Source organism: Cylas formicarius, unplaced genomic scaffold (genome assembly GCF_029955315.1).
Source record: "Cylas formicarius isolate icCylForm1 unplaced genomic scaffold, icCylForm1.1 PGA_scaffold_5__7_contigs__length_24384050, whole genome shotgun sequence".
In the NCBI taxonomy this organism is placed as follows: domain Eukaryota; kingdom Metazoa; phylum Arthropoda; class Insecta; order Coleoptera; family Brentidae; genus Cylas; species Cylas formicarius.
In genome coordinates this window covers 6,501,308-6,526,513 of record NW_026844341.1, presented here as the reverse complement: position 1 = coordinate 6,526,513, position 25,206 = coordinate 6,501,308, and the positions used below count along the sequence as shown (strand labels likewise).

General features: G+C 35.8%; 1 protein-coding gene and 1 non-coding gene across 2 annotated transcripts; one reads left to right on the top strand and one right to left on the bottom strand.

Moving 5' to 3' along the window:
* The first annotated feature begins 243 nt into the window (after positions 1-243).
* On the top strand, positions 244-25,079 carry LOC132701777 (ornithine aminotransferase, mitochondrial). Its single transcript, XM_060669956.1, has 5 exons — positions 244-715; positions 20,337-20,561; positions 22,202-22,425; positions 22,481-22,988; positions 24,731-25,079. Exons 1-5 carry the CDS (start codon positions 571-573, stop codon positions 24,898-24,900), a joined length of 1,272 nt encoding a protein of 423 aa, XP_060525939.1. The 5' UTR covers positions 244-570; the 3' UTR covers positions 24,901-25,079.
* Positions 4,191-4,308, bottom strand: LOC132702682 (5S ribosomal RNA). The gene has a single exon (XR_009618924.1). It is a non-coding gene; the product is annotated as a 5S ribosomal RNA (ribosomal RNA).
* Positions 25,080-25,206: the final 127 nt, after the last annotated feature.

Sequence of the window (25,206 nt, the reverse complement as noted above, 5' to 3'; positions counted from 1 at the left end):
ATAAAAAAAATGACTCGATAGAGCAAAAAATGGCCCCCCCCTAAATATATAAATAGCAAACAGCTTTCAAACATCAAAATCACTGTAGACCTGTGTTATTATCGGCGTTTGGTTAAATTCGACGCGAACAATGATAATTGTTGCGGCACCATTATATGGCAATAATTATTCTCTCCTTGGCAATAACTGCATTAAATGAGACATGACGATATCAGCATCGGCGATAAGGTCAACAAGTTTCGAGGCGAAAACATCATTTTAAGCGTAATTATAAATTGAAATATGGTTTCTATAGGCAGTGGGTTCGCCTCGCCAGTCCAAGTCGGCTGAAATACATCGACGAATCGCTCGAGTTTATCACGAAAACATTGCGTAGAGTCGCCGTGAGTGGTTGCGTTCGTATTGTTGCGATACGAGGAGATTTGAAAGCGCGAACTCTATAGCGACCGGAGATGACGAAAATAATCAAAGCGGAGATATAAGTGGTACCGAATGAGATAACCTTATAATCGGACGTTATCGTTTGAAATTGATTCGACTCAAAGTGCTGCCGCGGTGTCGCTGTGAACGATGCTGTCTAAATGCGCTCTCGCGGCCAGAACAGCGTCCAACGGATTTCGCAGATGGAAAAGCACCCGGGAAATCATCGAAAAAGAATCGAAATATGCCGCCCACAACTACCACCCCCTGCCGGTGGCGCTGTGCCGCGGGGAAGGTACGTAATAGCCGCGGTACAACAAATTTTCTTGGGAAATGGTCAATATATATATAATACTTCTTAAAAAATCACGTGTACTGCTTTTTCTGACCAACAATTTTTTTTATGTTAAAAAAATAAAACTTAATTTTAATGTTGGTATATCAATTTACATGCGCTTTTTCAAAGGTTGATCCCTTTAAAAGGAGACTATACCTTATCTCGAAACCTACGGAGGTTACAAAAAAGTTAAATTCAAAAGTTGTTTCTATTAAAACTACCTTTTGTTTTATTTTCCTAACCGTCACTTGTTTATATACAGTTTACATTTGCTTAAATAGAACAGCTTACATTTTATTGCATTTTTGGATAGTCATTTCAAAGACAAATTCAGCGATATATACGAGTTTGGGTCTGTGATGCACCATTTTGAACTTATTCTGCATTTCCAGATTGAGCACCATACTTTCACGGATCTTCGCCACTGTTTGTTTACTTTAAAAACACATTTTTTATTTTCTGAATTCTAATAATGGGTATTTTTTCTATTCTATAACACCGCAGACGTTTTAACTATTGATTCATCGATCCAAATTATATTTTGAAATATGTTATCTAAAATATGCTTATCCATCATTATATTGCAAAATTTGAGTCTTAAGTTAAAATCTGCTTCTTGTAGTTTTTGTACTGGTGTGAGTGACTGTTAATTTTTAAACATGTTTGAAGTGTGGTTCGTCTTACGTCTACATCTGAAGCGGCAAGGCGGGTGGAGGTCTCTGGAATATTTTAAAAATGCAGAAGAATATCTAGCTGCATATTTTCATCCAAAACCGTTCAACTCTTACTAAACAGTTCCATTTGTTCTAAACTGCTAGTAAGGGGTGTTTTTTTTTCTAATGTATAGAACTTTAAGTTGCAATAAAACAACGATAGATTATTCGATTGACATGAATTTTATTTATCCGAAAGATAATCTTGTGGCATTACATTTTAAATATGATTTCTGGCATATGACCGCTATGGCTGGCGCGGATGTAGTTCAATCTGGACGTCCAATTTTCGATGAATTTTTCCAACATTTGTGGCCGTATATCGGCAATAACAGGGCGAATGTTGTCTTCCAAATGGTTAAGCGTTTGTGGCTTATCCGCATAGACTAATGACTTTACGTAGCCCCCCAGAAAGTAGTCTAGCGGTGTTAAATCACAAGATCTTGAAGGCCAATTCACAGGTCCAAAACGTGAAATTAGGCGGTCACCAAACGTGTCTTTCAATAAATCGATTGTGGCACGAGCTGTGTGACATGTTGCGCCGTCTTGTTGAAACCACATCTCCTGGACATCATGTTTATTCAATTCAGGAATGAAAGAGTTAGTAATCATAGCTCTATACCGATCACCATTGACTGTAACGTTCTGGCCATCATCGTTTTTGAAGAAGTACGGACCAATGATTCCACCAGCCCATAAAGCGCACCAAACAGTCAGTTTTTCTGGATGTAACGGTGATTCGACATACACTTGAGGATTAGCTTCGCTCCAAATGCGGCAGTTTGGTTTGTTGACGTAGCCATTCAACCAGAAGTGCGCTTCATCGCAAAACAAAATTCGCTTATGAAACTCGGGAGCAACTGCAATCTCGTTTTGTGCCCATTCGACGAATCTACGCCTTACTTGATGATCGTTTGGCTTCAATTCTTGCACGAGTTGGATAAAGTGGATGGACGCAGTTCCAATTCCTGTGCTCGATGGCGGATGGACTCATTCGGGTCTTCCTCAATGCTACGCCCTACAGCAGCAATAGCTTCTTCTGTACGCACCGTACGGCGTCTCTGGGGATGCGAGTTATCAATAAGAATAAACGTGGTGCGAAAACGTTCCATGGTTAATCGAGTTAACTGCTCTGATGGATGATTTTGTCGACGATAAAATAGACGAAGTGCGCGATATGTATTCCGCACAGAACCATTATTTTCGAAATAAAATTGCACTATTTGCAAGCGTTGTTCAGGCATGAGTCTATTCATGATGAATTGCATCTGAGCACAACAAACCACTTGTTAAATCGGTCGCCATCTTGAACAGTAATGCCAACCTAAAGTTCTATACATCGAAAAAAAATACCCATTATTTGGCTCTCTATTGCCTGAGAGCAAGAGCCGGCATTTTGTTATTGGCGATGTAACTTTCTAATAGGCCAACTTTTTCCTCCTTCGTATACATTATACAAAATAGACTCAACAAAAATGCAACTTAATGAAATAAATAGAAAATGGTGGAAGTCAGTGATATTACCACAACAGAAAACTACTACAGAAAGCTACTGCGATGATTACGTCAATATGTCCTGATTAGGTCAAAATTAATATCAACAATGTTGTGTGTGTCTTTCAACAGGCAGGTTTCTTATATTTTTTCCATTTAAGGACCTTATTTACAAGATTCTTAAATTATGAATGTTAAAGAATCTATGTATTATTGTAAAATAATTGCCAATTAAGCCAGAACGGTAAGTCAGACCCCCTACTATGTTATATAATTGAAATTGCTATTAAAGTTGTTATTCGAAAATCCAATAATATACAGGGTGTCTCATTTAAGAAAATTGAAAAAAGTTTGATTTGGGAAACGTGGCAACACCCCGTATTTTATGAAAATATTTTGAATTTGATCGTTGCCTAAATAAAAGCGTTGTTTTCGTAAAAATAATAGATAGAAAAAAGTTTAAAAAGTTAGTAAGCAACCCAACAGTGATGGTTTCAACATAACCCGAATTCTGCAGATGATCGCTAACAAGTTCGAAACGGTGCATCACAGATCCATACTCATATATATCGTTGAACGGACTATCCAAAAATGCAATAAAATGTAGGGTGTTCTAATTAAAAAAAAAGTTATTTTGTTTTACCAGCGTGTATATAAAAAAGTGACCATTAGGAAAATAAAACAAAAATAGAAAGAATTGAAACAACAGCTTTCATATTTAATTTTTTTTTAACCCCCGTAGGTTTTGAGATTAGGTATAAGCCCGTCTTAAACGGGCCACCCTGTACATAATTTCAGTAGGAATTATATCGGTTAATAATAATTAAACAATATTCTCCCATCTATATAAAGCAGACAACTAGCCGCGATAATTTTTTTAAGTTTTACCCAAATGCAATTTTGTTTACCCACACCATTCGGGGTTGATAACTCCGCTTCCTGGTGATCTAACCAAATTTCAGGGCGTGAAGGTTATTAAACGGCAATTAACGGTAAGTAGTTCCGCGGTCAGTGCTACGATAATAACCTTTTATTTACCTATGAGACTTCGATGACGCCGAATGGAATTGAGAATTTTCAAAAATGATAAAAAGTACAAGTATATACTAGAACTGGCGTTAAATAATAAAAAATACGTGCGACCGGATCTGGTGTATAAGCGTTGTACGTAAAATTTAATTTCTTTAAGGAATAGATACTACAACCGGCGTTAAAAATGATAAAAAATACAACGGCACGCGGTGTTCCCAAGCGGTCACCCATCCAAGTACTAACCACGCCCGACGCTGCTTAACTTCAGAGATCGGACGGGATCTGGTGTATCAGCGTAGTATGGCCGTTGCATGTAAAATTTAATTTCTTTAAAGAACATATATTAGAATTGGCATTAAAAATGATAAAATAACGGCACGCGGTGTTCCCAAGCGGTCACCCATCCAAGTACTAACCCCGCGCCCGACGCTGCTTAACTTCAGAGATCGGACGGGATCTCATTTCAAACAGTCTTTATTTATTTACAGTCTACTATATCGTCAAAGCCATATTTACATTATATACAATAAACATATACAACATAATATCGTAAATAAACTATAGACTGGCGCGACACCCGCGTCGTCCGGCCGTGTTCGGGCGAGTGTTGGGGCCCTTTGGTCCGGCTTGAAGTCTTTTGGTTGACAGTGCCCTCCGGGTCCATGGCGCGTTTTGGTTACTTGTATCGAAATTCCAATTAATGCTACGACATAATATCAACGATAGCATTGGGTGGGGGGGGATGTTTTTATTCAATTGAAAGGAAACTAGTCTTAGTAAAAACCTTTTTTAGAAGAATTGATAGTGTTATTATATTCCAAAAATCGTCGAAGGTGTTTGCGTATGTACTTAAGTAAGTTGGTGGGAATGGTACAGCGCGAAACATGCATTTTCGTTTTGGGCGTGCCGAAGTGAAAGGAACAAAAATTTTAGTTTTTTGTGGTTTCGCGCTATGTATGTTTTTAATGCTGTTTGTTTGCCTATTGGCTTGAAGTAATTGAGGCGGGATTTGCGTTCGTTATATGTCTTCGTTGAACAATGGAAGATGTTGATAAATAAGTTTGTGTTGGTTTAGTCCGTCTATGTGTCGTCTATTTGTAATGTCTGTCGTGAGAGGCGATTGATGAATTTGAACTCGGAAGAATTTATCAGATATTGTGTTGATATAATCACGCAAGTGAGGGACGGACGGGATCTGGTGTATCAGCGTGGTATGGCCGTAGCATATTAATTTTCTTTCTATAAGGGATGTATAATGGAACTGTGTTAAAATAAACAAAAATACTGTACGCGGTGTTGCCATGACAACAGTGTCATGTGACCACTTGATCGTGATGATCTACAAAAAAAATTAAGTATACTTTGCCAGTTGGAGGTTTTCGTGCAATTAGATTTTATTGTGTGTGATTGAAATACTATTTTAAGATAATCTTTTTTTCTTTTTTTTTATTTACTTCAAAGTGTTTTTATTGCTTCATTGCTGCATGTCAAAGTCATATTTATATACTACATGCATTACTTTTTATAAAACTTCTGGATTCCTCCTGCGTTGGTTTTGTTCACTCGAACTTGCTAACGTTTCGCGAATCATCCTGTTGGCTTCTTCGGAGCTTGGCTGAAACTGGCTCGAATTTTACACTGTACCTGCTTATATGTTGGTTGAAAGGGGCGGAGCTAAATGAGGGACATAAACAATATGTCGGATGACTGATTCCCATATTGGGGACAGGTAAACACTTGAGTCGTGATTAAGATTGGTAGGTTGCTTATAAATTTCTATAGACTCTCGGATTTTTTGTTGGTAGAAGAATTGATTACATGCAAGAATTTTAGTTTTATCTAATAAAATTTTGTGTCCCGTTTTGTGATTGTGTTCTACAACTGCTGTCTTAGTCTTAAGGCTCTCATGTTCATTGAGAATACCTGATATTTTTCGTCCGCTTATTCCAATGTATTATTTGCCGCATATGCATGGAATGCTGTAAACTCCAGGCATCTCAAATGGAATTTTGTCTTTGGCGGATCGAAGATGTTGAGTGATTTCTGGACAAGTAGTAAATCTGGTTTTGACCTTATATTCCTTTAAAACTTTTAATAAAAAAATTATTTTGACATGACAATTGTTTCGACAACACCGTGTCTTTAATTTTTAATATATGGTCAGTGATGTTTTGAATGTAAAGAAGGACAACAGTGGCAAATGTGGGATTGCTTTCGGTTTCATTGCTATTGGAAGGTTTTCGTGAAGTGTATTTTGTGATGAAACGCTTAATATCTTTAATGTGGAAATTATTAGAGAGAAGGGCAGAGGTAAGGTATTTTAATTCTGGGTTCAGTGATTCGAGCTGAGATAGTTTTTTTTTTCTATCTCAGCCCGTGGGAATCAGTCATCCGAGACGATGTTTATGCCTCTCATGTGCGAGCTCGTTTCAGTCAAGCTCTGAAGAAGCCAACAGGATGATTGGCGAAACGTTAGCAGTCACTGCAGGAGGAGGAATCCAGAAGTTTTATAAAAAGTATTACAGTAGCCTGTGGAAGTTTCTTTGAAAAATACTATATACAATATTTCCAATATATATCTCGATTATAGACAACGATATTAAGATCCTTTCAGTCTGACTTGTAATACTTGTATTATCGGCGCCCTTCGAGTCTATGGCGCTTTTGAATTTCCTGTATCACAGATTTTAATTAATTCACTGGCATGATATCAAACATAATAGTACGGGGAGGATGTTTTTATTATATTGGAACTAAGCTAATGTTAGTAAAAACCTTTTTGAAAAGAATTGTGCAGTTTAGTTTTATCAAAACCCTAGGGCGCTGGAAGTGCTATCGCGGGTTTCGCGCAAGGTGCTATATATTTAATAGATTAGTTTGAGTCGTCAACAAACTATACAGAGTGTTCGAAAAAAATTATAAAGAAAAGTTTTTATAAATGTGGCTCCGAAAATGTTGTTTTCAAGATTCTCAGTGTTGAATATTAAAACTAAAACCGAATTTATTACAATATTTTTTACCCGATTTTGTTGATATATGGCAACGTCATTTATAATGACAATTTTGCTTTAACCATATAAAAATTGTGAAATCCAATGCCGTTGCGATTGTTATCTCAACGAGTATTATTGCCAAAAACATCTACTCCACTGATTTTTTTGCAATTTTTGTTATTTACTTTGAATAAACCACTAAAAATACAACTTTTTTGACTCTTGGGTTGTTTTGGTATCTTGTTTCGTTTCTGAGGAAACAAAAATTAGTAAAATTGACAAAACGTATTTTACATTTATTTTTTGAATTCTATGATAACAAAATTAATTCAAAAAATGACCACCATCAGCTTCTTTGCGGGCATGTAGCCTATTAGCAGAGACACACAAAACCGTTTTTTTTTTAAATTAGCACGCTGTATCTTAACAAACGATCTGGCAAACGTTCGGTAAAGTATATTGACACGATACGGCGATATAACAGGCCACAGGTTCTCTCAAATTAAACGAGATCTAGAAAAATAAGAACTATTGGGTGAGATGACGGCCCACAACTATCTCCTTGTCGGCGTTGCCCGCTGTAGCTCGATACGATAATAGTTTAATCGTGGGGACGCCTTCTATCTAATTATAATTCAACTCGCAGCAGCAAATAGAAATATAGAAACCGGTACCTGTCATAATGTGTTTCGCTACACATTTATTGATTTCGAAAAGACTTCACAGTATTGAACACTGGCCTGCGAAAAACTTTCTAATTAATAGCAGAATCGACTCCAGATAGGCAAACCTAAACAACATATACAGGGTGTCCCACCGGTAACATTGTTTATCTAGTATGGTGGGGGACAATCGCACATCGATATATCGAATAGTTTTTTTGCAGTACGCGGAAAATTCTAGACATATTTTACATTTAATGTCAAAAATGACGTTTGCAGACCGAACTACATGTTGACAATTAAAATAAATTTGAAAAAACTAGAAATTTTCGGGGAAAATAAAAAAACTGACATCCACTTCAGGTTTATTCGGATGTATCGGCATTATTTTAGTGCCACATTTTCAAGACCGTCTCTAATTTTGAGAAGGCCCATTCAACATGCTCATGCTCGAGATTTAAAATCTCGTTTTTAACCAATGATTTTACGGTATAAGAGTGGAGGCGGTATTTTTACGGCAGTATTTTCTCAAAATATGTCCAGATCTAGATCGACGAAGTTCACAGTAGGACACCCTGTATAAATGCTCTAAATAAGGATATACAGAATTATGAATTCATAACGGAAAATGCCATGTAAGGTGTCTTCGGAAAGAAACAAATAAATTGATAATCGTCTCTTCTAACTAATCAAAGATGTTAATTAGATTAGTTAGGCACTTAGTCAACAACTTTTTATGTCCAAGGATTTTAACTGTCCAAATAGATTTTTTTGTACCCGCATTTTTTATTTTTTGTGTCATTTAGTTCAAATTTCAATAAGGTAAATTTTCTGCGTTAACGTGTCAAAATCTTTCGAAATCTACTTTTTTAAAAAGATTTGAACCAAATACGTTTTGTATTTTACAGTATCTTAACCGCAGACCTTTGCAGGACCGTGGTAAAACCCATCCCCACAGATGTTTATTGTGCAGATCAAGCAGGTCTTGCCTGAGATGGACCGTAACGAATATTTGTAGAAACTTGAAATTTTTATTTGAAACGTAAATGGACCGTTTTAAATTTGATTAAGCATTGATGCCGTGGGGTATTTTCGACTAACTAGAAGTGATATGTATCGTTCTTAAGAGTTTAATATAAATTGCAATATGTTCGTATATATTACGGAGGTATTTCACTGTGATTCTTCCAGTAAGTACGTATTTATGTATCTGATTTTCGAGATTTGACCCTGCGAGGATGTTTTCACTATATAGTTCAAATGGTAAGCAAGAGGTAGCTAAACTATCAGTAAAAAGCTGACCTAACTGTGAAAAAACGGTAATAAAAGAAGTAAATATTTATCGAGAACGATTAGTGGCGGAGTAATGAAATAATAAAATTGTTACTTTGAGCTAATTTTTTTATGTACATGTTTCAAGAATAACTCGGCGAAAAAGATTTAAAAAATTCTTATATCCCGCTTGTTAGTGTAGGTAGATAAATTCCGAGGACGGTCCTTGAATGGTACGAGTAAGGGTCTCCTCGGCAAGGTGTTCTATAAAGGGCTGCGGTTTGGGAGTAATAAACATTAGACAAAGGCAATCACGGGGTCGGTTGTAAAAGCACTATATTTCTGGTCCAAGTATACCTAATACGTTATTAAGTAACAGAGAAAAACGAATATACAAAGAAGTGACAAAACTTGTCGGTACCTTGGATAACTGAGAGAAATAATTTCGTATAACGATTCGATACACTGAGAAAAAATTCTAACACCAAGGAAGTAATGATACGAATCCGATAAGATGCTCTTTAATGCTTTCTCTGGGAGAACAGTTTATAATCGGGAAATTCTTCAACAAGCTTCTATCCAAAACTCAAACACATAATTGATATTAAATGTTGATTATATTATGATGTTTATTATGAGGAGATTAAACAAACTAACAGTATAATTAATAGGTGTGAAGTAGTTAATCTATTTATTTCCTTGAAAAAGTAATAATTGTAAATCACATTAGGAATAGGCCAAATGTAAACAAAAATGGAAGTGCAAATGTTATTACTTACCGATTTATATCTTTCGGGAAAGAAAACAAAGCCGCACCTCCTTTTTGTTAATTTACTGATACCACAATACATTTTATGAATATTTTTACTCAGTTTGCAGGTAAAAATTCGACAGTGTCATTTTGTCATGGTCAACTAATGTTATATTCTTAGATAGAAAAAGGGTAAATATTAGAAAAGTTAAAATAAATCGCAAAGTATTAAAAATAGGCTTATGACACACTTAATAAGAGTTGTAGGTTTTTTTGCCATCTTTCAGAGAAAATGATATGTGTGTCATTTAAGAAAATCGAGATTTTTCAATTTAAAATGATCTAAATATATTCGTTTATTTTTAACGTCCTGTAACACCTAATTCAATTCCGTTGCATATATCTTTCAAAAATAATATATAATAATAAATAAACTATCAACATAACCTTTACAACTCTTGTGAAACCACTGGGACAATAAACTTTACTCTATTATTGAGTAATCCTCTAGATCCAGGGATATTTATACATTTGTTTACACAAAATATAACAAAAAACAATTACACGCAGCGAATAACCTTAACAAATTCTGCGTCCGGCGTCAGACTACACGACATGGGTTCGTTCTCCTGTCAATGTAAATATGGTCGGTACGATATGCGATGGCATAGCCGGTCATAAAACCAACAGAGAAGGTGCCTCAGTATATTATCTGCTTCCACTCGATACAAAGAATGGAAAACCCACCTATTTGTACTTCGACCAGAATTATAGTGCTTTTACAACCGACCCTTTGCCTACTGTTTACTACTGTTTGTTACTCCAAAACTGCAGCCCCTTGTCACCATCCCAGTACTGTCCTAGGAGTTTATCTACCAGCACTAACAGGCGAGATATAAGCATGTTTTCAATCTTTTTCGCCGAGCAGTTCTTGAAACAAGTACATAAAAAAATTTCTTACCAAATTGTAAACAGTCAAAACAACTTGTTTAGCATCCGAAAACAAATAGATCCGTTTTTCTTATTTGCTGACGAACATCTGATTCATTCCACGGTCTCCACATTTTTAGTGTTAAACAACAGGAACCTTCAAAAAATGTTTAATTGTAAGATTTTAAAAAATATTTATGACGTACCTTTATCTACCGCGAATATAATCTATAACCTTAAAAAAATCTGTTGTCGTTTATAAATCGAAGAACAATGTAGAAGACCCAAAAATACAAGAAGAATAATGTTGTTAATCGACAGGCACACAAGACAAAAATGATTATTTTCAAACTTACCTGTAAGATAAATAGAGTACAGGAACTTACCCTTACCATTTGAACTATCCAGTGAAAACAGCCTCGCAAGGTCAAAGCTCGAGAATCAGGCACATAAATACGAACTCACTGGAATTTAGATTAATCTCTTAAGTACAATACGAAAATACTCCGCAACATCAACGCTTCATCAAGATGAAAACGGTCCATTTACGTTTTAAATAAAAATTTCAAGCTTCTACAAGTATTCGTTAGGGTCCATCTCAGGCAAGACCTGCTTAATCTGCACAATAAACATCTGTGGGGATGGGTTTTACCACGGTCCTGCAAAGGTCTGCGGTTAAGATACTGTAAAATACTTAAAACGTCAAAGCAATAAATGCACTATATTTTTGGTCGTACAATACCTGCCAGTATTCAACCTTTGTCTATTACGGTGTCGTACACTGGACAGAGATAGCACCAATTACAATAGTTTCCACTACAAAACAGGGTCGCATTTTTGAAGAACTGCTGCCGAAACTCGAAAGGCCGTCTTAAATTATTATGGATAAGACACGATATCATTCAGAACATAGTGAAATTGTACCAAATGCATCAACAAGAAAAGAAGAAATTATCAATTGGCTGCGCAGTAAGCGTATTAATTACCCAGAAAATGATCTAAAACGCGAGTTGCTCTATGCTATAGAAGAAATAATTGCTGAAACGGGTCATGAAGTTTTAAGATTGCCTACTTACCAAAGAATTGGTGTGGGCTCAGTGCAAAATATTTTTGAATGAAAATAAGTGAGACAAGGCACGATAATACTCTTATCTGTTTTTAAGACAGCTTTTCAGACAGTTGTCAAAGAAAGTTGGATCAGTTGTATAACACATACAAAAAATATAATAAAAGAAACTGGACAAAAGATAATAATTGATATAATGGTACCATCTTTTGACGAAGAATCATTTTCTGGTAGTTGCAGTTCAAATTTTGGTTCTGTTGAAAATGTTTTATCGCAAATACCAACTATATAGGTGTACTTGTATGTTTACTCTCGGCAAATTATATTCTTCTTCTCCCGTCTATAAAAATACCTAATTACACACAGATCTAGCGTACGGGAAGCGTCACTTTACCACGTCAGTTTCGTTTCCTATGAATCCAAGCTACCTCGCACATTTCCGGAATTTTGCCGCACAGGTTTGGGGGCAATCGGATGTTTTCGGAGATATTTCCCACGCCTTGAATTGTGACGTTTGTCGATTATGACGGTCATGACAGTGTATTCGTGTTGTTTTGCGAAAATTTCCCAAAAACTAACGGTCGTACAAAAAGTCACTCGTTTATTAAACACTGATTGAAATGCCGTTTGCATAATATACTATTTTCTATTCCTTTCTGTAAAATACCTAATTATTCACTGATCGACAGTGCAAGTTACAAGACGCATCACCCTCAGAAACTGCCGACGCCGCACAAAGTCATAGCGAATAGAATTACACGTAAATGTAACAAACAACGGAACTCTCTTTGACCTAGGTAAATATATTAATGATATGCGTCAAAATCTTGATCCCTATCAACACCCACTCGTGAACGCATCTTAACGGAAGGAAATGACAACATCGATCAAATTTCAATGTTAGCGCAACCCGATATCGACCAATCCGAACTACCGAACTCACAACAAAAGGACTTATATTTTAAAAATACCAATTAGTTATCAAGCCGAGTTTAATTTTCTTCATTTATACTCCATACCTGTTCTGAAAAAGAGTTCAAGGCCGTAATTCCGCGTAACAAATTTTTTTTAAAAAATAAATTGCACTACGCAAACACAGAAAAGGAGTGCCATGAAGTAATAAATCGACTATATGTACGTAACGCCATTGACATAGAAGAGATCGATTAGAGTAGCCCCTGCACTGTCAAACTGCTTGATTCCGTTAAAGACACCGCCAATTGTGACCAAACAGAAATTAAAATTCGGCAGTTAGATGGAGCCGATCAATAGTTGTTTGTACTGCCTAAAGAAGAGCTCGTTAAATGCCAAAATCTGTTCGGTACATACTTGTTAACCATACCAAATACTTGTCAAGTTATTATTAGTTAAAAGACGATCGCCAAGAATCAAAAAACAGCATGGATTACCTATTATGAACCGATAATGTTCCTCGACTTCAAAGCCTCCGCTTGCTGCGTTAGCAAAATATGCCGTTCGCATCTAATAAAGAAGAGAGAAGTTAGCGAGGGAAAATGGAACTTCAAGATATTCAACTTCCCCGCCGACCGTGAAGTTGAATCTTTGACGGGAGGAGTTACAAGATGCATCACCCCCAGAAACTGCCGACGCCGCAGAATGTCGAATCTGCTTATCTTGCTTCAGCATAAAGTTATAAATATATGTAAAATTGTATTTTTCAGAGTTAGAGCTTCTCGCTAATGCATTAAATATTTTGTAATTATTAGAAATAAATAGTTTTTAAAAAACGGTCTTCCGGAGTTCAATCATTTAACTTGCAGAAAGCGTTACTTTAAACCTAAGTTTCTTGACCTTTGACTTATGGATTCGAGCCCCTTCGGACATTTCCGGAATATTACCGCACGGGTTTGGGATCAATCGGATCTTTTCGGAGATTTTACCGCACCACTTGAATTTTAACATTTGCCAAATCATGTCGAGAATGTATTCGTGTTGTTCGGCAAAAATTAACCCAAAAACTAATGGTTGTAGAAAAAGTACAGTATGCAACATATTTGGTAAACTTTTTAAGTCACTCGTTTATTAAGTACTCGCTCCTGTCGTGTCAAATAAACTCGTAAGTCAAATGCCGTTTACCGCACTTGTTGCATAATACACTACTTTTATTTTATTTTATTTTCCGATTTTTCTGGTATTGTTTTAATTTTATTACGTGGACAGAGTTTTCGGATATATTTAACAAATTATCATATTTTTTTCTGGTAGATTCACCTGCTTAAATATTCGCATATCATTAATGAAAACCTGAGCTATTATTGCCTAGAAAATACACGAATCCATTTCTGAGTATCAGCCTACTAGTTAAATTAATAAATACCAAGTACAACTAATCCGTTTCCCTTATTTCCAAGTAATATAATCGTGATCAGATAGACAAATTTTGAAGTATAAGTGGAAGCAAGATGAACAGTCTATTTTGTTCTGTCTGACTATAGAATAAATGAAGGGTGAAGGAGAAAAGCAAGAAATATCACCTTATCTTTATTTTGAGAAAATTGAATATTTAACATTTATGGCTCTATAGCTTTAAATTAGGCATCAGTGAAACAACATATATGTTTATTTACTGAAATTAAAGTACATTCTACCAAGTACGCAAACTTATTTGAGTAAAATCTTTAAAGACAACCGAAAAATCTTAAAAATATTCTTAAACGCAGAAAAAAAAAACGAAAAAAACAGGGAATGACCATAAGTCACCAGTGTGGGCCATTGGTTGCACAAACTTGCAGAAAGGCTAAAAGTGAATCATTTGTAATATTATAAGTTAGAAGAAGAGAAAAAAAATGCTTTCTTAACCCAATCACATACTAATAAATTCTACTGAGCATCATGTTTGCAAAACTTTATTAGCCGCATAGATTTTTTAGTTTGCGGCAGGTATCGGTAATATATCTAGGAAAAGTAGGATAAGCATAATAATATATTACTTTTACTTTTTTTATAAACGCAACGTTTCAACTTGCGAGTATTCCAAATCGTCCCCGGGTGTGAACTTGTATATGTAGGTGGTGGAAGTCCAAACTCCTCTTCGAGTAATGAGTGCTGAGGTTTTTTTGGACTTTACTACACTAATGGGGGTTTTGATAAGCCTTGGATGCTCCCGAATTGATTCTATTTGTTTAATTTTGTGCATATAAAAGGGGACATTTTTTTGACTTACCTGTCATTTATAAAAAGGTCCCATTTATTAACGATATGGGTTTTAAATTCACTCGTCCCAAATTTTTATCGCATTCTGAAATGTTATTCTGGTTGATTCCGAAAATTTTGTTTTGTGTACTACATATAATGCATAAAGCGAAACATCATTTTCATTTTGACCGCATGTTGAATTGCAAATTATGTGCAAATGTTTTACTTTGTTATCCATAAAATTAGTAATAAAATGAAAATACGAACGACCACACTTCATTTGCAATTGCAACTGTTTGAGGATGCGTATAAACACGTGATTGTTGAAACTATTGTAATTGTTCAGTTAATACGCATTCGTTGTCACGTTTAGCAATTAAATATTTTTTTGGTAGTTCCAATCGCGTTTTTTGCATTTTTACGAGGAGCCATTTTAAAATCATGGAACGTTTGCGCCCTGCGTTTATGTAAAGTAATTTGAATTGTTAATTTACAGCTTTCAAAGATTCTGGACATAATTTCCTATGCGTGGAACCATACATTCCTCGCTTGTCTTTTCCACACGTTCCTGTAGCTTTTAAGTTGTTCTGTAGGTATTCCATTTTGCCGTTACTTAACCGTGAATTGACTGGATTGCTTTAAAACACACGTTTAAGTCTTATTTTATAAGCAAAATAAGCATCGTGGAATTGTGCTTAGGCATTTTGCTCGTCGTTTGAACCCAAACGATTAAAATATGATAAAACTTGATTTCTTTCTGCACTGGTTATATTTCCAAAATATTTTAGTCTTTTACAGTTTCGTCGCGGCTCTTCTTCGTGAGACTGTAGTCTTAATTTTTATATAAATTCAACCATCCTTTCGGTTTTGTTCTTCTTTTTCGTACTATCACCGTCATTTTTACACTCATCACTATGAGAGGACATTTTTACTTGCATTATTGCGAACTCAAACTCAAAATACACAAATAAGACTTTGCCTCTCATACACATAAACTAAACGATTAAAATGGAAGTGCTATTACTATTACTATTTTACATACTACTATACAGGTTTAGTTTTTACCTACCAGTCTATGACAAACAATAAACAAGTATTATACCTTTTAAACGACACCATGTTGAATCGTGTGCGAATTATGCAAAATATGCGCGAGTCTAGTGTATCTCAGGAGATGCTCCCGCCCAAATGTAGAAAACACTATTCTATTGAGACCAAGGAAGTTATAAACAATGTTTATTTGACTCTCATTGAACGTGATGCCAGCATGCAAGCATCTTTAGAAGAAACGGCCACATTGACGAAAATTCCAACTTCATCTGTATTAAAAATTGTGAATAATCCCATTTCAGCGATGAAAAAAAGAAGCGATGCTGACATTTTCTCGAGTGTAGATGAAAGTGATCAAGATATAATACAGCGTAAAATTTACCAGTTATACGAGGAACAAAGCGTGCCTACATTAGATATCTTAATTAGGAGGCTTGAAAAAGATGAAACCGGTGTTAAATGTGGCAGAAAAGGGTTGGGTTGACTCAACTGATAAGTGTAACAAACACAAACACGCCATCAAAAAGAGTTAAAAGAACTATTTTGCGTGCTAGCTCTAAAGATGGTTCGATTCCAAATGGACTTTTTCTGTTTGCGGAAAATATTAAAGATTCTTCTCTGGATTACCATGAAGACACATTTATTTGAAAGTTGGCTTAAAAACAAACTAGTTACAATATTGTAGCATAATTGTAATGGACAATTATCACAATAGACAGTTGACTAAAACCCCTTCCTCATGCAACAATCCAAAACTACAGGTATAATAACGACATTTATTTTCACTAAGATATACCAAAAAGCAATTAATTGAGGTTCTACAAAGCTTGAACCTACAAAAGGAATACGTCTGTGCAAAAAATCTAGGGCATACAGTTTTAAGGCTTCCAACTTATCACTGTATATTTAATCCCATTGAACATGTTTGGCACCAACTGAAATCTGCCATTCGTCGTAACAATGTTTTTCCCCGTGTTAACTCCATTGTCCTCAAACTTATAGAAACCGAAGTTTTTAACATCCCTACACAAAGTTGGACAAATGTTGTTAAACATATAGAAAAAACAGAACAATCGTATATCCATATTGCAAATAATATAGAACAAATAATAATTAGAACAGGCGATGATAACGATAGTGATACTGATATATTATGTGAATAATTTTAAATAATTTAAGTAGGTAATCAAAATAATTTGTAATTTTACTTTAGATTTAAACATAAATACATACATAAATAACAGTTTGTTAGGGTCTTTCCTTAATTCGTATCAGTTAGCCACTTTCTTATATTTATGAACAGACTTTACCATATATTTTTAAACCAGCGAACTTCTAATGAACCTTTTGAGGGCGAAATAATAAATAGAAAACATTTTCATGATCCTCTCGGTATCAGACCTGATACTAGGTTTAGGATTATGGAAATGATGGCAAGTAGGCAACTATTTGTTTATTAATAATTAATAAAAGTTATAGCCTTTCTGGTTTCATGTAAAAGTGGAAAATATCTACAAAATGATCTTAAACCATCTAAAATGCCTGTTTGAACAAGCTTCACTTATCAGCAAAAGAACTCCTGAAAATTTTCATTTTATTTATTATTTTTTTAGTTTTTTAAATTCTACTAATATCAATAAAGATCGATTTTATCGATTTTAAATTAAATCATTTTTCAAAGTTAGGGTAAATTTTTCAACGTCCTATAAGATAAAAGAAATGATTACTGGAAGTGATACTTATGCAAAAAGAAGTAATTAAAAATTTGAATGTTGAATATTATTTAAAACTTCTCATACGACCCGATAAGCTTCTTTTGTTAGGGTATGAGGCTTGTTGAATGTGAACTAACGAACTGCCTGAAAATGTCTTTTGGATGAATATTTTTTTCTCGAGAAAATTGTAGCTTCATCCACAAAAATAATATCTACAAAATGAACTTAAACCGTCGAAAATGACTGGTTTTAGATTATTAGTAGATATCTTCATCTACAAAAAAACGCCTTAATAGTTGCCCGACATTCAAAATGAAACTTCTTCAACTGCCTTCAAACTTACTTTCTGATACCAGGGCGCAGTAACAAGTAGCCCAAATGCTAATTACAAAAATGCTAATTGTGAGTAGGAAAATGTTCTAATTGGATCGATCCCGCAGAAACCATGCGAAACCACCAAGCAGGAAACTCTCCAGACCTCATCGGCCAACTATCTCGCGTGTTCTTTGTTCTTCGAGTGCGAAAGAGCGACTGCCAGGTTAGAATCGGCCAAGATGAACGTTCGAGGGATGAAAGCGCGAGTTTGTCGCCGGGCAACGACGGTCGCCAAAGACGTGGGGGACTATTTTGATAATGTGCAGACAAGAACTGGCGAAACGGGAACATCAACTGCTCAGGGAGTTGCGTTCAGAAATATGGCTGCTCAGGAAGACCTCCGGGCGCAAATTCGTCGAGTCGAGGAGATGAAGAATAGAGTCGGGACCAGGTCTTCGGAGTTGAAATCCAACACCCGCCTGTCACTTAGAGAGGGAGGATGCAGAAATATGAAAGGATTGCGAACGACCTAAAGGCGCTGCACTCGGTGGAGTTCGATGCCCGAGAGGAAGACGTCTTTTTCTCGCCCCAATATAACATTTTGGACGACATTAGAACGGCCGGGAAATTACGGTCGGCGCCGACGTTGGATTATTTTGTCGTCCCCGCAGCGCAAAATAGTCCGGATCTCGGAGCGGAGATTCTGGGATACAGTCTTCCGCTTCCGACGCGGTGTTGTATTATAATGACGAATTGTAATAATAGAGATAAATATAAACCTAGCCAGTTTTATTTTTGTGAATAGAACTGTGTCCAAATAATAATTAGTGCAATAATTGTAATATTCGTCGCAACTAAGTCGAAAATAGAGCCAAAACAACATAAATAACCAACTAGAGAATAAAATTGTATTTCAACTGAATTTCCTTTTTACTTAAATTATTTTGGTGATCAAAGTAATGTAATATGTTCTACTTCTACGGAGTGTTTCGTTGTTCATTGTTCTTAGACGTTTGCGGCGAACGGTATATATAGTCTATCTTCATCGTGCTGGCTTTTCCCCCAATTATGGAAGTTACCTGCCGACGGCAATAAAACTCGGGTGCGGAAGGTATAAAGGACATAACATTAGGGGCATACTCTCAAAAACAAGGACATTAAATATATACAATAAATTCAACTTTTGTTAAATTAAAAAGTTAAAGGTACAGTGAACGGAAAAAATATTGAACAAATTCATTTAAAATTCAATTATTCTTATTCTTATGAGCAGAAGAATAAAAAACAAGAATTTTATTTAGTACCAGTATCGTTCTTAAAAGGTCACAAGCACATTTCTGTGAGTAAAGGCTAATTTGTAGTTAGCGACTTTAGATTTGGCAGAGAGGTAGAAGTTCGGACCCACATTTATATTCTTTAAATTAATTTAAATGAAATATTATCAATTATTTTAAAAAGAAATTTTTTCTTTGATTATTTTGTCTTCCAGAAAAACATGATTTTCTCAAAGAACTATTCAACCGATCTGCAAAATGTTAGAACCAAAAAACGAGGGAGATCCGGGGCTATGACTTTTATTTTAGGCATTTTTTCGATTATATACAGGGTTTTTTCAATTGTGCACAAAAATTTAAAATACAGTGAAAATTTTACTTTTCGGGAATTAATTATTTACCGTCTATCACACACGCCGCTCGAGATATTTGAAAAAAATACATATGAAAATCGCTGTTTTTCGCGTCCAATTTAGACGCAATAACGTCATTAACTATTGCGGCGGACTGCATAGTTTCAGGAAGATACTATTTTTTCGAAAACCATGTGCTCTATTGGAAAAATTCTTGGACTATAAAACGTGGGAGATCCAATGCTATAACCTCCATTTCGAACATTGTTTGAAGAAATGTCAAATATCCTAAAAATTTAAGTTTTTGAGAATAAATTATTGGCGATACATGAATAACCGTTAGAGATGGGATAATTTGATTTGAACAGTATCGTAAACTGTGTCGAAGAGAGTTTTCGTCTATAATACCGGGTGTGCGAGTATTTCAAAAAATATTATTTTAAATCGCCATTACCAGTACAAATTTTAATATTTACCAAAGTTTGCCGTAACATTGAAGTTCGACGAGATGTGAAAGACACTTTATACAGGGTGTATACACAATTAAATTACATCGATTTTGCGAAAGTTCCATAGTGGTCCGCAGGAGCACGATAGAAAAACATTGCGTCCCTCAAGGACAAAAACCCCGCCCAGCGACGATTTTTCAAAAGCAATCTTGTTAAAACAAGTTTTTGGGTAATTTATACCGGTTGCAGCACTCTAAAAACATATACCACAGCATAAAATTGACGTATATAGCGGAGTACACGTCTCCATATAGCTTGAATGTCGATCTAGATTGTTTAGACGAATAATTTCAGGAGTTTTCGTGTGGGACGCGGAAGGTAAACGCTACTTCGATTACCTCAGCGGCTATTCGGCCAATAACTTTGGCCACTGCCATCCGAAAATAGTAGAAACGTTACGACGGCAAAGCGGCATACTACATCACACATCGCGGGCCTTTTTCAACGATGTGCTGGGGGAGTACGCGGAAAAAGTGACCAAACTGTTCGGCTACGACAAGGTCTTACCGATGAATACTGGTGAGCAGCATACGGCGACAGCCATTCATCTTTCTTCGTTTGAGAAGTTTCAAATGGTTGTACTTTGTATCTCCCTTATTAATCCAGCTAAGTTATTTCTGTAAAAAAACTGTATTTTCCATGGAACGCTCATAACAAAGTTGTATTTGAAATGACTCTGACGTGTTATATATTTTTGAAAAGCTCGTAACAAATTCAAAAATGGTGTTCCATTAAAATACAGTTAATATATCAAAGTTTGGGAGTCTTAGAAGAAAACTGACAACACTACTGGATGTTACGTATTTTTTTTTTACGTTTTCACCTTTTCGATAAGATCACACACATATCCGAACTGCAAAGAATGTTTAGAAATGCAAAATGTCCAATATCACACTATATATAAAAATCCAAGAGAGCTGTGACGTTTCTGTTGATCACGAAAGTCGCAATTCGCTAGCCTTATTAATAACGTAAATGAACCGTAAAATTATCAAAAATAGGGCACACTCTACTTCCTTACCACACAGATTGCTAAAGGCATCGGCGTTTTTTTTTATGGAACCGCTTGTATATTATAGTCAAAATTCGTGCAGATGAGATAGTATTTATAAATAAATTGAACCTGGTTAAAATTCGCATAAACTTACAGGGCGTCCAAAAATTTATTTCATTTTAATAGGAACTTTAATTGCCAATAACTTCATTAATTTCAATTTTCGAATTTACCAGGGAATGTACTTTTTAATAACCCATCGAATCGTATTAGGAGGTGTATTAGTGTTTGATGTTTTCCGAGGTGTGCACAAAATAAAAATTTTATTCGCTATGCTATTCAGAAATGTCAGATAATTTATTTAGGTTGTCACTTTTGTCTCATTTTGTTTTACTTTTTTGTAATTGCTGAAATTTGTACAAATCAAAATTTTTCCAAGATATGATTTTTATCCCAGGAGAATGTCATCAATGCCAAATTAGTTGCCGCCAAAGCCCGTATAATCAACTTTTTCACGTTTCCAAAATTTGTAAAACCAATTAAGAAGAAGAAATCAATATTAAGACAAATAAACTCATCGGCAGTTGCTGAACACAATCATGAAACCGGACATAAAATTTTATTCAATAAAACTAAAATTCTTAACTCCGCCCTCCTCAAACATATATAAGCGGGTATAGAGCGGATTTCGAGTCAGCAAGTTCGATTCAACAACAACCGAAGCAGGAGGAATCCGCAAGTTTTATAAATAGTGTCAATATTATGGTTTCACTCATATTTATTTTGACAGTAGACTTAAAGATATATCATAAAGGGGATTCCATAAAAAAAAAAACATATTTGATAGTTTTAGCAATTTTGGGCCTGTATAATATGATGATATAATTTTAAAAAATTTATTTTGACTTTCATATTTCATTTCTTTCATTTAATAAAGATTAATTTATGCTCAGTCGAATGTGCATATTTTTTGCTCTCTTGACATAGCTCTGCATGCTATTAACACAAACGGACTAACTTATTAAAATTAGTTTATATAAAGCAAAATCTGAAATTAAAATATTTTAACAATATTTTCTTGTAAACTTTCCTCATTTTTTATAAAAATTATATACTAAAACCTAAATCAAATTGAAACCAATAAGAAAACATATTTATAAAAAAGGCGTCGAGGCGGACGACACGGCGTGCAAGCTGGCGCGAAAATGGGGTTACCGTAAAAAGAACATTCCCAACAACCAGGCGAAGATAATCTTCTGCAGTGACAACTTCTGGGGTCGATCGCTGGCGGCCGTGTCCGCCTCCACCGATCCCCAGAGCTTCGAAGGTTACGGACCGTTCATGCCGGGCTTCAGCTGCGTCCCATTCAACGACCTCCAGGCGCTCGAGGTAAGTGCGTGACAGGTTCGGCTGCGCACTAGGTCGAACGTTTCTTTCCGCGCAGACCGCTCTCTCCGACCCATTGGTGTGCGCCTTCATGGTGGAGCCCATTCAAGGCGAAGCCGGAATCAAGATTCCCGCCGACGGCTACTTGAAGGGTGTGCGCCGACTGTGCGACAAACACAACGTGCTCTGGATCGCAGACGAGATCCAAACCGGCCTCGGCAGGACCGGGAAACGTTTGGCAGTCGACTACGAAGACGTGAAGCCCGACATTTTGGTGTTGGGCAAGGCACTGGGAGGCGGCGTGTATCCGGTGTCGGCGTGCTTAGCCAACGACGACGTCATGCTGGTCATCGAACCCGGTACCCACGGATCCACGTTCGGTGGAAATCCTCTAGGATCGCAAGTGGCGATCGCGGCTTTGGAGGTGCTGGAGGAGGAAAAGGTGGCGGAAAACGCGAAGAAGATGGGCGACATCTTTCGGCGGAACCTTCGCGATCGCCTCAACAAGAAGGTAGTCATCGAGGTGCGAGGAAAGGGTCTGCTCAACGCTATCGTCATCAACAGAAGTGAGTGGGTTTCGGTAGATTTGGTTGATTCAGAGAGATGATTCTAAATGTCCCGAAAGTTTGCGGAGAAATAACACCCCATATTACTTCGCATGATGGAACAATGGAGTCAATGTTAAATGTTGGACATGGGGCTAAATATTTTTGTTTTGGAAAATGGAAAACTGAATATAGTAGTTTCAAAAACAAATGGCAGGTTTCACTTAAAAACCGATTCTTAGAAAACAAAAATTTGAGTTCTTTGTTAAAAACATTTATTGGCAAAATTTTGTATCTAGCTCCGTCAATGACTCATTATAAATTTTTAACTTAAAAAGTGTTGTATATATAAATCTAATCATTAAAATGATTTTATTTTATGAAATATAAATAAAATATATAAATTTTATTGAATAACTTGCAAGTTGTGTTGTGTGTGTGTGTGTGTGTTTGTGTGTGTTGTGTTTTAGATGTGTACTTGTCCGATGAGATCAGCATAATTAATTATATTTAATTATCGAAGAGTTACACTGAGTTAATGTTTTTGTTGGTTTTTCTAAAAAAAGGTTAAATGTTTATTGTTTTTCGTCGTATTAATGTTTAAGTTATACACGGTTTTACAGGTAAAAAGCCTTTTCTCATAAACATGTGTCCTACTTGATTTGTGTTCTAGACACAAGTGTCAAAGATTTTATAAAAAAATCGGTTTTTCATTCATTATTTAAAAATCTTTTTTCTGATTTTGATTAAACTTCGCATACTAATTTGCGTTAATAAATGACATCAAACAAAGTTGGCACCTACGGACGACAGATTGTATAGCTGCACGACACTTCGCTGGTGTAGAGTACCTCCATCATTGATCGACTCTTCATAAACTTTCGTTTTCATCGTAGCCCATACGAAACAATCCAAAGGGTTTAGATGAGGAGAGCCCGCAGGCCGACCATCTATTCATCTTTTCAGAAAATTGTCGTGCAGCCATCTTTGAACTAGTAAAGTGTAATATGTTTACTTTATCTCATCTGAAACTGCTTGAAAATCATTTCCCAAAAAAATTATCGAATGCTGAACCATTTAGTCCCGGAGGCAGAAAATATGTTGCGATAAGTAAGTTGTCCCATAAGGCCATCCAAATATCATGATATAAAGATAAAAAAACATTATTGCTCGCATTTTTATGTACAGAAAGATACAGGGAAATTGTTTTTATTTTTCTTTTCAGAAACAAAACTGGTTACGAAAAAAACCTTAAGTGGCAAAAGAATAGATTTTTAATTGCCTAATCTTAAACATACAAAAAAAGCAGTGGCGCACAAGAAGTCTTTTATTACCGCAAATTAACATGCCAAGTTTAATCAAAATTAGAATAAAGATTTCCGAATAAATAATAAAAAAACGATTTTTTTATATCAACTTTGACACCCTGTATTTCGAAATCAAGTTTATGGGAAAAAGTCTTATTTTCACCTGAAATAGCTTTTTAGATTATTTAGAGTATTTCGCATTTATATGCTTTTTCTTACCTTTACATATTGGAAAATGGAATACTATTGCTTTAAATGTCCACAAGCTAGAAATTTGACCATTTTTTATCGTCTCGTTAAATTTTCTAGAGTTGAAGTTGTGACTTGAATTTCAGTTTTTTATTTTTTTATTTATTCACTATTCCACAGTCAATGTGTTTCCATTTTATTATGCCCAAACTGTTAAATCAGAACATGGATGTTCCGCAATGTAAGCGACCGTGTGTCGATTTTCAGACTACGCGGATGCTTGGGACGTGTGTCTGAAGATGAAGGACGCTGGCCTGATAGCGAAACACACGCACGAGGATATTATCCGGTTCGCGCCGCCCTTGGTGATCGACGAGAATCAGTTGCAAGAATCGAGCGATATCATCAGCAATACAGTCAACAGCATCGAGCTGTAGCGCTCCGGAGGCGCGAGCGCGTCGATTTATAGGTTATGCAGGACCGCAATAAACTGCTTCATCGTGAGAGCCGCGAGTTTTATTAAAAAAACATTTGATCCATTCATATTTTTTATTACGTAAATATTTATACATAAATTCATTTGGCATTTAAATATAATAAATACTTCATTTGAAAACAGTCTTTACGTCCATATACCGTGGCTCGCACACCTACAAACTTATTTACACCTAAGGCCAAGCTCCGACAAAAATACTTATCAAAAATGTCGTCCAGTATCTCGGTAAGTTGTACTGCAGTAAATT